At 53.2% G+C, this 16387-nt stretch overlaps 2 protein-coding genes across 4 annotated transcripts; one reads left to right on the forward strand and one right to left on the reverse strand.

The window, feature by feature from the left end:
* Window positions 1-947: 947 nt before the first annotated feature.
* On the reverse strand, window positions 948-12980 carry DCTN4 (dynactin subunit 4). 2 transcript variants are annotated; one of them, XM_084268735.1, is made up of 13 exons: window positions 12820-12980; window positions 11093-11163; window positions 10514-10692; window positions 9581-9624; window positions 8730-8837; window positions 7145-7218; window positions 6727-6839; window positions 5309-5418; window positions 4219-4292; window positions 3729-3783; window positions 3176-3283; window positions 2673-2770; window positions 948-2022 (listed from the first exon to the last, which is right to left on the reverse strand). In XM_084268735.1, the coding sequence occupies exons 1-13, from the start codon at window positions 12952-12954 to the stop codon at window positions 1809-1811; spliced, it is 1383 nt and encodes a 460-aa protein (XP_084124861.1). In that variant the 5' UTR covers window positions 12955-12980; the 3' UTR covers window positions 948-1808. The 2 variants fall into 2 exon arrangements, with proteins under 2 accessions (XP_084124861.1, XP_084124862.1); XM_084268736.1 differs by lacking the exon at window positions 12820-12980 and adding an exon at window positions 11882-11968.
* SMIM3 (small integral membrane protein 3) lies at window positions 12841-15963 on the forward strand. Of its 2 annotated transcripts, none has more exons than XM_084268739.1 (2): window positions 12841-12918; window positions 14962-15963. In XM_084268739.1, exon 2 carries the CDS (start codon window positions 14963-14965, stop codon window positions 15140-15142), a length of 180 nt encoding a protein of 59 aa, XP_084124865.1. In that variant the 5' UTR covers window positions 12841-12918; window position 14962; the 3' UTR covers window positions 15143-15963. The 2 variants fall into 2 exon arrangements, with proteins under 2 accessions (XP_084124865.1, XP_084124864.1); XM_084268738.1 differs by lacking the exon at window positions 12841-12918 and adding an exon at window positions 14306-14325.
* The last annotated feature ends 424 nt before the right edge of the window (window positions 15964-16387 follow it).

Here is a 16387-nt window from a genome sequence, read left to right on the forward strand (position 1 = left end):
CGCAGTAAGAACCAGCGCGCAGGGGCTGAGAGCCACGTTTGCTTTATTGAAGGTCACTACACGACGTCAAGCAGTGAGGCAGCAGCCGCCTGTGGGGAAGGGGGAGGCGGAAGGGGAACGGGAGGGGGACGGGGCGCGCCCGCCCCTTTCTATCGCTACGAGCACGGGGAGGGGAGGGACCCACCGGGCCCGTCAGACCGCTCAGCACGTCACAGCCCAACGCCCCGTCGGGTTCGCAGCCAGACCCCGAGCGCTCGGGGTGGCCCCAGCGGGACATTCCACCCACACCCCCCCCGCCCCGCCGCCCCGGGAAGGGTCTTTCCGCCTTAGCGTCACCCGCGGTGACGTCAGGGGGGTGACGTCACAGCCAAAGGTTAAGCGGTTCCTTATCTGGAGAGGTAAAGCCGCGGCAGGCGCTAGTGCTGCACAGGAACTACCAACTACAGGTCTTACTCGTGCCCTACACCTGAGTGTAACCTATGCCAAGTTGTAAACTCCATGCCTCACCCCTCTGGGAGCTGCTGCAGGGTGCAGGCTGTGAGGTGTGTGTCCCCCTGGGCACACTGAGGCAGCTCACTCGTACTATGGAAGATGTTTTTGGGGGCTGGCAGAACCACAGCATCTGGAGCAGCACAGCCCTGCCCGGTTGGAATCGGAGCTCTTCCCACCACAGCCCATCAAAGGTTGATCAAAGGTCAGGGTCTGAGCTAGGAACGCAGCTGGAATCTCCTCTGCACTCAGCAAATGCAGTTACTGATAACTCAGTATCCTGGATATGCTGCTCTTAATTACTGCTTTTAGCTGGGGTTACAGCCAAACAACACCCCAGGTTAATGACCTCGGGGTACAGTGCGTGCTAGTTAATGTGTAACTGTCTTTCCACCTTTAACCTCCCTCCCACCCCCCCTCAATTGGACAGAGTATGAGCTCCAACAGGCACAGTGGTTTTACCTACAGCACTTTCACATGCTGACTGCCACCCCTATTCACATGTGGTTATTGATCTGCAGACTGCTGGGCGGCTTCTCCAGAGCATCCCTGCCTCAGTCAAGAGTTCCCAGATTCCCAGCAAGCTGCAGAGGGATGAAAGCAGGCTCAGCTGCCAGTCAAATCCATGGACACTACAGTACACTAGGTTTGGAGTTTCAAGGCAAAAGCAATCGCTTCCTTTGTGACAAAACAGATCCATCACCTTGGCTAAGCAAGCTACATACAGTGGGGTCAGGGGTTCCCATCTCCCAGAGCTGAGGTATCCTACATGGAAGCCAAAACCCCCAAGAAAAGAAAGTGGTGTGCTGCTGCTGGTAATGCAGCAGGAAAGGCCACCTCCCAGCATGGCTGTTGGGAAGGGCAGAGGTTGTTGGGAAGGGCAGAGGTTGTTGGGAAGGACATGGTAAAGAATCTGTTCACTATCGAGTTTGTAACGTCAGGTTTGGGGGCTGACAGGAAGAAAAACCAACGTGGGAACTTTTCTGTGGATGAAACGGAATTCAGCCAGGTGTAGTGTAAATCTGGAGAAAGCCAACTCTTTCTCAGCGCTGGAACACGTGCTGCGAGTTAAACTAGGCCTGTGGCGGAGTGGGGGGGTGGGGGGGGGAGGGGAGCAGAGCGGCAGTTAGTGGGCACTACAACAAGAGGAGAGAGAACAAACCATCCCAAACCACGGCACCCTCAGCCACCTCTCGGCCGGGGCCCGTGGCACACAGGCACACATCACACAGCAGCTCTCAGAACGTTGCAGCAGGCGCTCTCTCCACCCTGACAGTCCGTCCTGCAGCCAGCCCTCGGGGCGCAAGCCTGGGCAGCCTTCACGGGAGCAGCGGGCCGAGGCTGAGCTCCACGTGATGGGTGAGCCAGATGACCTCAGAGCTGTGGTCCCCTTCCTCGCTGGGCCGGATGGGAGCAGCCAGGTTTTTAAACTCGTGCTTCATCTTGAAACTCACGGTCACTTCGCCCTCTTCTCTCTGTGGGGTGACCTTGATGAAAACTCCCACCTTATTGGCTTTCCTGAAGGCGATAACGCTACAGGGCAGGGAACAAAAGAACGCTGGGTCAGCCAGGTTCTCACACAACCCTTCCAAGAGATTTATCCTGACACCACGTGATAAAGACGCTCAGTTTATGGCTGAACATGCCCTGCTCAAACAGCTGCCCTGGTTTCTAACTGACTCCCTGCTGCTCTTTTTGCAGGGGGGCCCACAGTGCCTCCTGCCTCCTGATCAGAACATGGGTACCCTGCCTTATGCTGACAGCTGCTGGCACAGCTGTCAGACAGAACATGCCTGCCCTGGCTATGCAACAAGGAAGGGCCATTTTGAAGGCTGGAGGCAAGTCTTTAGGGTTCTCACCACTACCCTGAACCCCCTGCTTGCAAAGGAAAAGATTACACAGAGTATTCCTGCAGAGAGGTAGTACCACCATTCAACTGCTGCAATGACACACCTTGCTTCAAAGGGAAGAAATGTCTCCTGAACAGTCCAAACCACAAGCACAAAGACTTGCATTCCTCATCTCTGAGCTCCCAAAAACAAAGACTGCACACACACCCCCAAGAACACTTAAAAAACCCCAAACATTCCAAACTACACTGAAGACAGAGAGGAGAGTGAGTTACTTGGTCGAAGTGCCAAGTATTTGCGGAGCAGGATCCCCACAGAACAGACAACACTCACTCAGGGTCATCCTGGAAGTCTTGAGGCTCTGCCAGCTCATCATACTCTGCCGCAGCATCTTTGCCAGCCAGAATAAGCTCCTTGGGAGGAACTGCCACCTGAAATGGAGCACAAAGAGAAGCAGCCTTTCAGCACTGCTCACCACACACCCTGTGAGCAGGAGAGAGCCCCCCCCTCCTGAGGGCTGCTTTACTACAGGGTTTAATAGGAAAGTGATTCATCCTTGGCTTCCTTTTGCTCTGGTACAAGCAGCTTACTGCTCTACCAGAGAAACTCTGTATTTCTCCCTTGGCTCCTGGGGGGTCTCAATGAAGAGACACAATTTCAAAACATTTTACAACCTGATGTTTCACTGGTGACAGACATTTAAGCTCCAAGGAAGAAAGTGTACCACAGTCACAGCAGGGACCAAAAGACAGATGAGAGTGTGACCTGTGGGAGGATAAATGGGAGTGGAAAACTTTGGAAGTGGCTTGGGCTCGTGCAGCAGGAGGGTACAGTACCTTGGCAGTGCTGTTGATGTTGTCAGGGTCTCCCTCTTCACACTCCAGCAGTGTGACATGTGTGATGTTCTCCACTGGATTGGTCAGAGTCAGAAGGACTTGGCTCTCCTGGGGAGATTCAGGAATGATAGTTCAAGAAGCAATTACACTCAAGTTCTTTGTTACTGTTAGCACCTCCATATTCTGTGACTAATTAACACCTTCAAAAATTGCATCATATACACTCAAGGGAGCAAACACCCCCAGACCACGAAAAAGGTGCAATGCCATGCAGAACTCTTTCCTGACATAAGAAACACACATCTTTGGAATCTGGGCAAGATCTCAACTCCACACCTGTTATTCTTCAGATAGTGCAGAGCTACTTGTGCAGAGCGACACGTACAGGCAGTGCCATTCCAATCGCTCCCTTAAACCCTGCACCCTCTCTAAACGGGCTGATCGAAGCCCAGGTGCAGCAAGCATCACACCATGTCATCTTCCCAGAAGATCCCAGCTCCACACCTCCCAGCTGTGTCTCACCCTAAGACATTTCTGGGAAAACAGCACTGACCTTCATGTAGCGCAGGTTGGGAATAGACATGATCCTCACTTCAGGGATATAGTTACTACAAGGAGAACAGAGCACATGACCATGACGGACTCAGTTGCTGGCTATAACCAACCTCTTGAAGTAGAGTGATGTATTCACAACAGCCATCTAATTTATTCAATGCTATTAGAGCTTATCTTACACTAAAAAGGAAAATTAAATCCCTCTTTATTATATAAGCTTGATCCTACAAAGTTCTGCTACTGCGTGGGGCTGGCACAGCACACAGTGCCTTTTTCAAACTGCTAAAATATTCAGCAAACATTTTAGTAGATCAGGGAGCAAAGCTATTATAGATAAGCTAAATAGATTTTAAACAGTGATTATACATCCTAAGAGATGACAGAACCATACAAGAGGTCAAATCAAGAGTACAACAGAAAATAAAACAGAAGGGATGAACTAAGCAGGGATAGGTGGTTGTTTTCCCCAGTCCCCGTATCTTACTTACACGGCAACCAGCTGGATCTTGAACTTGATAGATGTTGGATTGAATTCTGGTTTGCTCAGGTTATGTTCACATTTCTAGACACAAAGATATTTTAGTCAGCACCAGAAGACAGTGTCCAGTCACATACCAAAGAATCAGAGCTGCAAGTGCTGTGCCACTAGCCATGTCATTACCAGCCTCTAGCACCCTGGGGTCCATGTAGCCATAGCTGTGTCAAGCTCATGATGCTCTGAAAATGCCATATCCAGCACTATTGGTGCAGTCTCAGAAACAGAAGATTCAGAACCAGGCTTAAAAGCACTTGGACATTCACTGTCTGCACCATGAAGAAGGCACAAATAGCAGCAAGCCTTTTGGTTTATGCTCCAGAATCCATTAAAAAAACAAATGTCTGGATCTGGAGAGTGATCTCATAGGCCACTCTTCAAATACAGGCTCAGCCTGACATTGCTTATTGCTGAAAAACTATCCTGTCTTTGCAAAGCATTTTGCATCCTAAATACGTAAAAGGATATATCTCTATGCTCTGGGAACTAGATAAATATCCCTGCTTCACTGAGAAAGCAAGAAGCTTTTTGAAGAGCTTATAATAAGCCAACAGCAGAACTTGGATTTATTTCTTGCCTATCTTTGCTTCCCAGCTCTTTGCTTTTCTTCTCTGAAATATCCTCCTCCTGCCTTCACTCTAAGGGCATCTTCAGTATTCTGCACCGCCTCTCTCTGGTACTTTGTTTGCTGAGTTTATTTTTTTCCTTTAATAACAGCAGATTTTTTTCAATTCTTGCTCTCCTGTCAGCCTTCTTTGATTCCCTAGCTAGGCAGAACACACAGACCCTTACAGAAACCCACCTTTGTTATCTTTAGGTATCTTTGACACTACTGTCCCCCTTTCACAACCTTCATCAGTCAGAGATGCAGCAGATGATTAGGATCATCTCCTAATGCTGTTACCAGGAATTTGGTTGAGAACTTTCAAGAACCCAGAAGCATTTGAGTAGTTTCTTTTAAAAAGGAATACAAAGCCCATTTCCCACAAGCCAAGTTCTGTGAGCCTAGAAAAAACATGTGTGTTTTGTATTTGATTACCTACCCGGCAGCGCAGGGAGCGTTTGATCAGGAGGTGCTTGTGACGTGGGTAGAGCTGGGAAGCACAGATGGGCTGGAAGTCAGGCTGCAGCAGGCGCTGACGCAGAGTCGTCACTGGGCACACAACAGAAAACACCACCAAGTTAACGTCTGGGGCATGGAAACCCGAGCTAGATCGTGCGTGTGCACTGGCAAGTATGTCACACGTCGTGTGCAGAAACTCCACATCTCTAAGAAACTTAATTTCACCACCAAATCGTTCAGAAGCTGCTGGCAAGCACCACTGTTCACTGCAGAGAACGAATGGAAGGTAAGAGCTGTCGAAGCGGCTGCCTGGACTGCGCACAGTAACACTGGGACAACGTCAGTGCCAGCCCAGGAGAAACACGGGACCCTGATTTCTATTCAGAGCTCAGCTGGAGTGGAAACAAGAATTCTGTAATCATCTAGAAAATGAGTTCTTTCCTCCAGCTTTGTTCCCTCCCAGCTGGGTGCAGCATGAGTACAATATACAGCTTCTCAGCGAGGAGTTTGCGTAACTCAGACTCCTGCACAGAATTAGCAGCTACGTCGTTTCCGAGGCAAAGCAGCTCCAGCAGCCAACTTCCCATGGGTTTCTCTCAGAACACCAGGCTCCTCACCATTCCCAGTGTCTGACAGGCAGGGAGCCACCTGGCAGCCCTTCCCTCACTGCGCAGAATGACGAAGGCCGTGCTGTTTACCAGCATCATACTCTCACAACGCTGACCGTCTCATGGGAAAATGAGACAATGAAGATCTAGCCCTTTCCACAAGCCTTTCATGAATTAATTAATACTGGCAGACTTTGCAGGCCTGCAGGACTACCAAGAACATCTGTCCTACTTACAGTCACCTTATCAGGAAGTCCACTCTGCTTCCTGTACCTGCTGGTTTATCCCAATCACTCCCAAGTTTCACCAACTGATTTACAGTATTTGCTGATTAAATTGTGAGCCAGCTAAATAACTGTCATGAGTAGGCAAGCTATTCCAAGCTGATGTCAAAGTAGTTCACAATTGGCTATTTAACAAGCGAAAGTTCCAGCTCCCCAGCAGCTCAGCTACTTCCCTATTTCCTACTAACACCTGAAAGAGAACATCAGGTCTTCTCTCCATCCAGAAGTTGATGCTTCCCATGCAGAGAAATTAAGGTCAGCAAGAAAAAAACAAACCTGAAACAACCATTCAGAGGCCTAACGTATTTGGCTCAGAGCTTTCCATGAACAACTTGAAGTTGAGCTGCAAAGTTACCATTTAAAAAGTCAGAGTTTTCCCACCATTTCAATTCCAGGATAAATATTACCAAAACCTCAGGCCATCAGGAACCCCACTGACATGTTTACAGGCACTGTCCATGTTATAAAACTTAAAGGCAAAACATAACAGAACATTCAGGTGTTACCTTCTGTCAGATTGATTGGTCTTGTGTAGTAATCCTCAGGAAGAGGTTCCACTTCTTCCACAGCATCAGCTGGCTCAATCTTAATCTCCTTCTGGTCCTCTCCTTCTTTCAGCCTGAAACAAAGTGGGGGACAACTCAGTCATAAAATGTAACACAGAGGGCAGGGACAGCAGAGATTGCAAAACAACAGTAACTTCACAAGGAAGCAAGCAGGCACTTGTTTCTAGGAGTAGAAAGCTAAACATCTGGAGCTGCTGCACAGAGATGCCTGAGGATTTCACATCTAATGCTTCTAAAAAAAACCTCCTTCCCCTGCTACCTGCTAACACAGTTCATCACTGTACTGCAGGTGCTTTACTGCTCTCCAGCCTATCCCTCCTATCCTTCCCACATCAGTAACCCCAACCCTGAAACTCACGAGAGTCCGGCGAGGGCGCTGATGGGTGCTCCGGGCCTCTGGCGCTGAAGCCTGGTTCCAAGGCCGTATTTGTCCTACAAGACAAAAAGGAGCTGTCAGCTTCAGGTCTGCTTCCTGCCAGGACAAAAAGACCTAGTGCAAACTCATCCTATGAGCTGCATGACAAGCATAGGGAGACAAGCAAAGGAAAGCAAAAAGGGAAAGGTATTTGATGCTTCCCAAGATTTTATTTTCCTGCTCAAACTGTTAGCAAGGAGAAAACAATTACTACCACGCTGCAGCCAGGGACAGACAGATGTGGCTACTGCTCAGACAGCTTTTGTTCTTTCCTTAGATCACCAGCCTTCACTACTGACACATTATCCTTTGATCTTCTTTTCAGAGCAACTGCATGTCAAGTAGTGCAGAACGAGAGCTCAGCTGCTGAAAGAACTGGGTCGACGTGGGTCTGCATCCACCTGGAATGCTCTGCTGCACTACTAGAAGGAGCCAGAAGGTTCAGCCTCTTGCAAGCCTCACTACCCACAGGTCTCTCTCACCAGACAGCTCCAATCAGCATGAATAGCTGAACTACTCCTCAGCTTTCTACAGCTGAGCACAGGGTGTTCAGGGACAAGACAGCTTTCTTCTGGGCAGGACTGAAAACCTGAGCTCTCACCAAAGGAGAAATGTGAGCATCAACCTACCCTGGTGATTTTTCAAGGGCTAAGGTTAGTGCTGCAGGCAGACAGATGGCTGTGTCTCAGCTAAGCTTTGTGAAGGACTGCTTTCCAAGCTACTTACCCAAAGTCCACCCTGTCTGTAAACTAACAAACTCTTTATTTTTTGTGGTAGCAAATGTTGCCATAACTAGCTAGCCTTCATGTGCATCTGTTCTGGGCACATCCAAGTCAGAGGCCCTGAGGCAAGGTGAGGAGAAGGATCTGTTACTGCCCTTCAGGTGGTTCTACAAGAGCTTTAACACCAGCAGAAACTGTGAAAAGACTTACCACTACGTGTATAGTGTGTTGCTGTGGAGAGCCCCCAAAATAGCAGCAGGTAGCAACGGAGACAAAAAATGCAGCCATAAGACACAAGCAAGAGCACAGAGCAAGCACAGTTAATTGAGAAGTAGCAAGCATAATGCAGTCACTCAGCTAAACAAAATAAGCATTAACCTGCCAGTACAATAACAAGTCAGTCAGCTACAGCCAAGTCTTAAGGTTAATTTCAGTTGAGATGTCAAGCAGAAAAGTGCCAGATGAAATCCTGATGGGTTACTGAGCTGTGGTATGCAGCTCCCCTGAGAAAGAGCTACCACTGGCATTGCAACTGCAGGTGCCCAGCATTTCACTGCTGAGTAACATATTCCTTTGCATGGCAAGAATAAACCCTTCTGGCATCATCAGAGAGGACTGTTAGGGAGAGAGGCAGCGTAATACAACATCAGGTATAAAACTACTTCTGCCTAAAGAAACTCATGTGCCCTAGCACATTAGTTCTCAATAAAAGAAGCTGAGCAGCCCTGCTGTGCTACCATCTATCTAATCTTTCCAGCTGAGGCTGCTGTGACACACTTCTCCTGCTCCAGGTGCACAATGCTCACCGAAAACGCCAGAGGCATGTAGTTTCGGCGCCGCACCAGCTTCTTCCGGTCCCGCTCGATCTTCTCCTTCTGAGCCAGCTGCTGGTAGTACTCAACCAGTTTGTTAATCTGAGGGGATGAAAACGGACAGCCAGTGAACAGGGAAGAAGTGCCAGACCAGCTGCAGTATTTGTTTGTGAACAAGCTGGGGTTCCTGTTACTTGTTTCACTCTGTTCCTAGCACCAGCTGTATTCTGGGAGACAGACATTAAAGAAGCCTGTGTGTCTTAACCCACACCAGGGGTGACAAACTGACCCTCCTTTGGGGATGATGGTTATCAGAGAGCAGCAGCAAACTTTCACTCTGCAATGAGGGCCCTGAGACTTTGTTCATGCGTTGGACACACAATGTTGTGTGGCCAAAACCAGGCAGTTTGGATTAGTGGAACAAACAGCATCTTTCCAACCCCGGCCTGAGGCTGGTGACATTTAGTGCAGAGCCCTAACTGGTGACAGGGAAGGGTAGTAAAGGTGTGGTTCTGTTTTCCAGATCCTAGACATACTCTTGGTTGGAAAACAGCTTTTGTTCACATACACAGGGAGCACAGTCATTGGTGTTGTGTTAACAGCACTATTAGATATGATGTTTGCAAATGAGCTTCTTCAGAAAAGGAGGTTTTATATTGCAACATCCATGGGAGAGCCTCTAAGAGGCCTTCCTTCCATTGAATTCAGTCAAGGTGGAGATTAGGAACTGGAACTGGTATCTAAAGAATTATAGATGCAGAGAAAGTGATTGAGGGGGCCTGGGGCCTCCAACAGCTCTTTCCAGCTGATGTGTCAGCCTAAGGGCAGCCCCTCCCTGCACTCACCCTCTGCGTGTGAGGATTCTCCGGCTCCTGCCAGCCACCACTAGCTGCAGGGGAAAGAGAGAAGACAATGTCCTCAACAGAAGATTTCCAGACCCCACACAGAAATCACATCTAACACCCAACTATCTCGGTTTTACTCCTGAAATACAACATTCCCTATTTCTGCTACACTCAGCATTGCAATTCTTTAAGTTCCAGCCTGCACAAACACAAACCTCTTCAAGCTTTTCACAGGCAGGTTTGGGCTGAAGGTGCTTCACCAGCTCTTACAACATGTTTTTAAATAAGTGTTGTTTGGGACATACTCAGGACAGCCCCTAGGAGTTACTTTAACAGCCAGTACATGAGTTTACTAGAACAGCCTATTGGTAGCTATCTGTGAATTTGCATCTTCAGCTCACAGTATTCAGTCACATCAAGACTGGAAATCAGAGGATCTGCTTCATCTAATCAGCCCCATTTCTGAAGCATGACAAGATATTTTTTCTGCATGTCTTATGCACCAAGAAACAGATAAAAGCTTTGATCTGGTGCTGTTGAGAAGAGAAAAACCAAGTACAAATACTGACTAGCAACTCTGGAAGTGAACATAAGTGACAGCAAATAAAGCAGACCTTTATGCTGTCAGACTGAGCGGCTTCAAAGGCACACAGAGATCTCTGCTGAGTGGGGAGCACAGACACTAAAAAGGCCCCTCATTCAACAGCTGTCTCACTAGTCAGGTAACAGGAGTGTGGAACTGGGTCGTGTTTCACTAACTCAGCTCTTCAGGGGAGACTTCAGCAACAAACCATTTTCCTGTGAGTTTCCAACTGTGACTCAAAATCTGGACAGATATTACCTACATTGTATGGCTAGAAACTAATTTGTTTGTCTGATACACATACCAGGCTCCTGTTGCTACTCATTTTTCTGTCTCTGACTGTCACTTACCAACAGACTTGTCTGCCATGCCCACATCCCGGGAAGTCCAGCGGCAAAATCCACAGGCCAAGTAATATGCTTTCTTCATGGTAGTCTTGGCTGGGTCATCAGGGAGCGGAGCAGGAATGCTCGTGGCACGGGTGGAAAGGGTGTGCATGCAGCAGGGGCAGTCAAAGCAGTTAGCACACCTGGGAAGAGGACAGTGTAAGACAGTGCTCTGCCAAGGACCCCAGGCTGAGGAAAACAATCCCAACTAACACGTCAAGATGAAAGCGACAGACCTTTTCATCCTATGCAACGGGGTTAGGGAGAAAGGCAACAGAAATGAGGGGTTCAGAGTCAACTTCAGAATGGCAACAGTGAGAAATACTGGGCAATACTAGAAAACCCTTAGTGTTATGAGAGCAGGTCATCCAAAAAACCATGATACATCAAGGAAAGACACTTACTCCCCAAAGAATACTGAAAGGTTACAAGAAGCAATGTAGTTTTTGAAGAGAGTTTCAGATGTACCCAGTCAGATGTCAGTCTAAGGAAGGAGCTGTTTAAAATACGGAGTCTTGATGATAAAAGCCAAAGTGACCTTACCTATTCTTTTTCAGCTTGGCCTCAGCTGAAGGCATGTTTTCCAGGCAGCTGGGGCAGTAGTGAGAGTCCACCTGATGAACAAGACAGTCACATCACACTTACAGGCGCGCATTTGTCTAGACAGCCTGCACCTCTGCCACAGGAATTAACAAGGCTTTGTGTCTGGAGAGGGACAGTGAAGGCAGTGAGGATTCCAGACACTGTTTGATATCTGAAACCTTAGCCCATCTCAGCCATATTTTGAGCTTTAACAACGCAAGCCAGAAGGTTTCCTAAGTCAGGATACATTAAACTACTCCACCTGGTAAATGGGAAAAGGACAACTAGGTACTGACCTTTTGTGGTTACCAGAGTTTCAATTTTCAGCTTTAGCAGCAGGTTTTTAAATGCTGTTTCCATTTATATCTAAATTTATTCTGGTCTTGTACTTACACTGCTCAGAAATTCACGTGTTTCAGAAAATGTTTTGTATCTGTCTGCTGCCATAAGCCAATTTTGCCAATTAAAACAACAGCAGCAAGAAGGGGGACCCATTATTGAATGAAAAAAAACCCCAAGCTCGTTGTTCAACATGGAAACGCACAGTGAGTGCACACGTCATCCTGTAGACTCCATGAGGGACCCAGCCTGGTGGCAAATCTATTTTCTACTCTTCAGAGGCTTTGACGTTTCTCAGCAGATACCCCGCCTGGGAGCTGTGTTGCACAGTCATTCTCTTAAAGCATTTATAACCTAGTGGGATTTCTTAATTTCCTCAGACTCCCACAAAATCAATGTCATCGATTTTACCGTGACGACTCCAGAGGACACAGGGGCAGCCTCAGGACCGCAGCTTGCCCACGCAAAAGCAGTGCTCCTGCCAGGCCCCCGCACACTGCAGACTATCCCCCCAGCTGGGTGACAACCTAGAAAGGCTCCAGCCACCCCCGGACAAAGAACAAACCCTCCACCGCAGGAATCCCACAGCATAATGTGGGGAAAACCCATCAGGTGGAAACAAACTCACACCGAGTGCCCTCAAACCCATTTAACTTCACACGCCGGGTGTTCCCGGCCTCGGCACCCCCCTTTGGCACAAGGCACGGCTCTTGGGACTTTGACAGCAGGTGCTGAGCCACATCCAGCACATCTGGGCAAGCCCTGCGGCCTTCCGAGAGCAGCTCTGCCCTGAGGCAGCCCCGGGAGCCCCCGGCCGGGTCCCGCGGAGGGCTCTGTCTCGGTGAGTGTCCCCGGCTGGGCCTTTTGGGGAGGGGAGGGACAGGTTCCGGACCTCCCGGAGGGGCGAGAGGAACCCTGCGGGCCCGGCCGGGCTCCCCGCAGCGGTAAAGGGGTCCCTGAGAGGCCTGGCCGGGCTCCCTTGAGGGGTGAAGGGATCCCTACAGGCCCGGCCAGGCCCCACAGAGGAGCCGCTCCCACCCAACCAGGCCCTATGCGAGGGGCCCCACCCCTTGTACACGCGCCTCAGCCAATCACAGTCCGAATTGCGTTGACAGACAGCAGCGCTAAGCCAATCCAGCGCAAGGCTCTGCCCTTTCCCTCATGTGCTGCCAATGCCGCTTCTCCATGGAGCGCCGCTGTGCCCACCCCTCAGCCGCGCCGCTAACCAACGGCGCAGCAGACGGCGAGTGAGCGGCAGGGAAGCCGCCCAACCAGTGCGCACCGAGAGGGTAAAGTCCCGCCCCCTCCCCATCTCAGCCGGGCTGCGGGTGCGGCCGGGCCGCCGTTACCTCGTGCGAGACACACTCCAGGGAGCGGAGCTCGCTGCAGTACCGGCAGAAGTACAGCTGCGACAGCGGCGCCCGCATCTCCTTCTCGCCGCGCACCAGGTACAGCACCCGCTCCGACTGCAGCAGCGACGCCATCTTGGCAGGGGGGCGACAGCCGCCGCGCCGCCGCCGCCCCGACGTCACCGCGCAACGTCAGCGCGCTGGCCCACGTGACGCCGGCGGGACGGGCGGTGGCCGTGGCGGGGCGTTCCCGCCCCCGCGGGCGCGACGTGCCGGGGCCGCGCCCCCCCCCCCCACCCCCCTCGCCCGGGCTGGGGGCAGGGGACACACGAGGGGACGAGACCCGCCCGGCCCTGCCCCCCCCGCCCCCTACACATACACACTCTCCCTCGCCTCGCCGCCCGCCGTGCCCCCGGCCCGGGGCTGCTCCTCCTCAGCCCCGCGGCCGCCGGGTGTATCGTGACGGGACCGGCGGGGGCGGCCGGTGAGGTCACGGCGTTGGCCGGAGCGCGGCACTTTGCGTCAGCAAACCGGCAAACCGCCTCTGGGCTGCTCCCGGCCTTGCGCTGCCCGGCCCCGCTGCCCCGGTCCCCTCTGCCCGCCGCCCGCCCCTGCGGCTCCGGGACGAGCCCCGGCCGTGCCCCGAGGCCGGCGGTGTCCCTGGGTGCGCCGGTCAGTGGTTCCCGCCGCCGGGGGCCCCGGCAGGTTTGTCGAAGGCAGAGGCGATGGGCGCCGTGCGTGCGGGTCCCGTTGTGGGGGACCCGGGACACCCCACCTCGCCTCTCGGGGCCGGCTGGCAGCGGCTGCTGCTGGCTTGGCCCTTTGGCATCGCTGAGGAAGTGAAGTGTGCCACCGGGTAGCGCAAACTGTGCCCAGCTGGTGGGCTGAGGGCTGCTGCCTCCACGGGGATGCTCCGCGTCTGGGCATCAGCCCTGCCCGGAGCCCCCGGGGATGGGGATCAGCCCTGCCCGGAGCCCCCGGGGATGGGGATCAGCCCTGCCCGGAGCCCCCGGGGATGGGGATCAGCCCTGCCTGGAGCCCCCAGGTATCTGCCCTGCCCGGCGCCTCACCGCAGGGCTTTTGCTTCTCCCCTCTTGCCCCCGGCCTCGAAGGCAGATGGACGCATACGAGCCCTGCTGTTGGCGAGGCTGGGGGGCACGGGGCAGGGGCAAAGCCCCTCGTTAGGGTGTTAAGTCTGAAATAACCCCGCGGTGCCTCCCCGGCACCGGAGACCTTCGGGTTTGACTCCAGGTGGTCTCTTCTCGTGGGACCCCCATCGTGGGTGGGCAGGGATGAGCCGGAGCGTGGTCTGGCTTCATCCCAAAGCAAAACAAAAACAAAAAGCCCGGCCTGTCCTCCCTCCCTCACTTCCCCTCCTCCCCCGCCCGCCCCTCTCCCCAGCCGCCCCCCGCGGGCCGGGCGGGGCCGGGCTGAACTCGGGCTTCCTCCCCCGACGGGGATCCTGTCACTGCCGCCGCTTCTCGCCGGAGCCGGGCAGCGCCGCAGGTAGGTGGGCACAGGGCGGGCAGGGAGGGCCCAGGGGGGGTTGCTGCTCCTCTTCCCCGCGGCGGGGGCTCGTCCGTCCCGTCCGCTGCCGGGCTGCTGGGGAGGCTGCGGGCAGGACGGGGACCCAGCCCGGTGCTCTCGGCCGGGCGGAGGGCAGCTGCGGGACCCGAGGAGGGGTGCTGCGACCCCTCAACTCTGAGCCTGGCTGCTAATTAAGTCATTAATCCCGTGACTCAGCAGGCGGCACCGCGGGAGCGGGGACCGGGAGGTGCAAGGCTCCCGGGGCGGGGGGGCTCTGGCTGCCCCCGGTCCCGGCGTTTCCCCGGCCGATGACCCACTCGTGAGTGACCGGTGGGACGTCTGGTTCTGGCTTTGCTTTATCTGCGCTTTGCTTTAACAACGGTAGTAATTAGCGGGGAAGTTTTCCCCTGGGCTTTTATCCAGCTGCATCAGAGCAGGCTATAAATCCTGGGGCTTCTGGAAGGAGACAAAGGAGCCTGAGGCTCAGGCTGGACGGCGGTTGCGGGGGTTTCCCTGCGGAGAGCAGTGGGGTGCTCAGAATGGGGCAGGGGGGGCTCTGGCTGTGGGAGGGATGGAGGGGGCTGCCCCATCACCCCTTTGTCTGTTCCTTTGCAGGATGGACCTCCCTGAGCCTGCAAGTCCCGCTGCTCTCCCTAAACACATTCTGGATATCTGGGTTATTGTCCTGATCATCTTGGCCACCATCCTTGTCATGACAGCCCTGGTGCTGTGCCCTGCCACTGCCGTCATCATCTACCGGGTACGGACTCACCCCACGCGCAATGGCATTGTGTGAGGCAGTGAGGGACGGCCGGCTTGCTGGGCAGGGGGCCACAGCTGTGCAACCCTGTGCCAGTGACCCTGCAGAACCCAATGGAGCACCCTGAGAGCTGGAGAGAGACAGGCAGGAGCTGGGCTGAGCCAGCACCCGGTTGCCTGTGCCCGTACCCGCGTGCCGCAGGGTGAACCCCCTGCCTCCCATTTACCCACCGAGCTCGCAGGGACTGTCAGGGTGATGGCAGCCTGCACACCACGGGAAGATGTTTGGCTTTGCAGACGTGTCCAGCCAGAAGCTCCTCACTCCCACCATGCAGGCAGGCTGGTCTCCCTTTCACCGGCAGCCCTGTCTCCTCCCAGGCAAGCAGCAAGGAGTGGAAATACCCGGTTTCTTCTTTGGAGTCCTACCTGTTGGGGTGATGGGGAAGGAAGGAGAAAAGCCAGATGGATGTGGCTTCGAGCTGTGCAGTCGGAGACTTGGCTAAAAGCATCGGTGACAGAGCCTGTCCTGGCTGCACAGCAGATGGGCAGCTGGTGCTGGCTTCTCCTCTATCAGATAATTGCTGAAAGTGTAGAAAAACCTTGTGGGGTGCTCAGTTCCTCTGGGTCTCGGGGCAGAGGAATGTGGGCAGCTCCTGCCTGCCTGCATGCCAGCTGTGCTTGGGGCTCCTGTCGATGCGTTGGGGACCCTCACCACCAGCCTCGGTGGGTGAGGCTGCGTGTGCCTCACCTGGCCAGGCAGAATGGGGGGAGCAGAGGGGTTCATGCCCAGGCAGTGGCAGGGACCGTGTAAGCTCTTAGATTGCCCTTTGCTACGAAATAAATGAACTTTATTTTACAGTCGGGCGTGTCACGCGGCTCTGTCCACAGAATGTAAGACGCTTTGCAGCCTCTCCAGAAACCCTTCCCATGCTGACCTCCTGCACTGCCTTGGCTCGAGGTCTCTGGGCTTCTTGCCCGGCTTTTGAACCCAGTGGCCACGGCCATGCAGGAGGCATGCTGCCAGTCCAGCCCCACGCTCTGGGGGTACAGCCCCAAATCTGGCTGGTATAGCAGGAGTGACTGTCAGACAGCGAGCAGGAAGGATGCCCGGGGACTTTCTGGTGGTGTTTGCTTTCTATTTCCACTCGGAGAACTGGCATTGCCCCCCACTTCCAGCCTCACACGGAGCCCTGTGCCAGGCTCTGACATGTGGCAGCAGTCCTGGGGCCAAAACAGCGTCCTGGTGACTCACAACAAGAAAGGTCGTGAATAATGAGCTGAA

This window comes from Gallinula chloropus (assembly GCF_964237585.1).
Source record: "Gallinula chloropus genome assembly, chromosome: 10".
Taxonomy (NCBI): Eukaryota; Metazoa; Chordata; class Aves; order Gruiformes; family Rallidae; genus Gallinula; species Gallinula chloropus.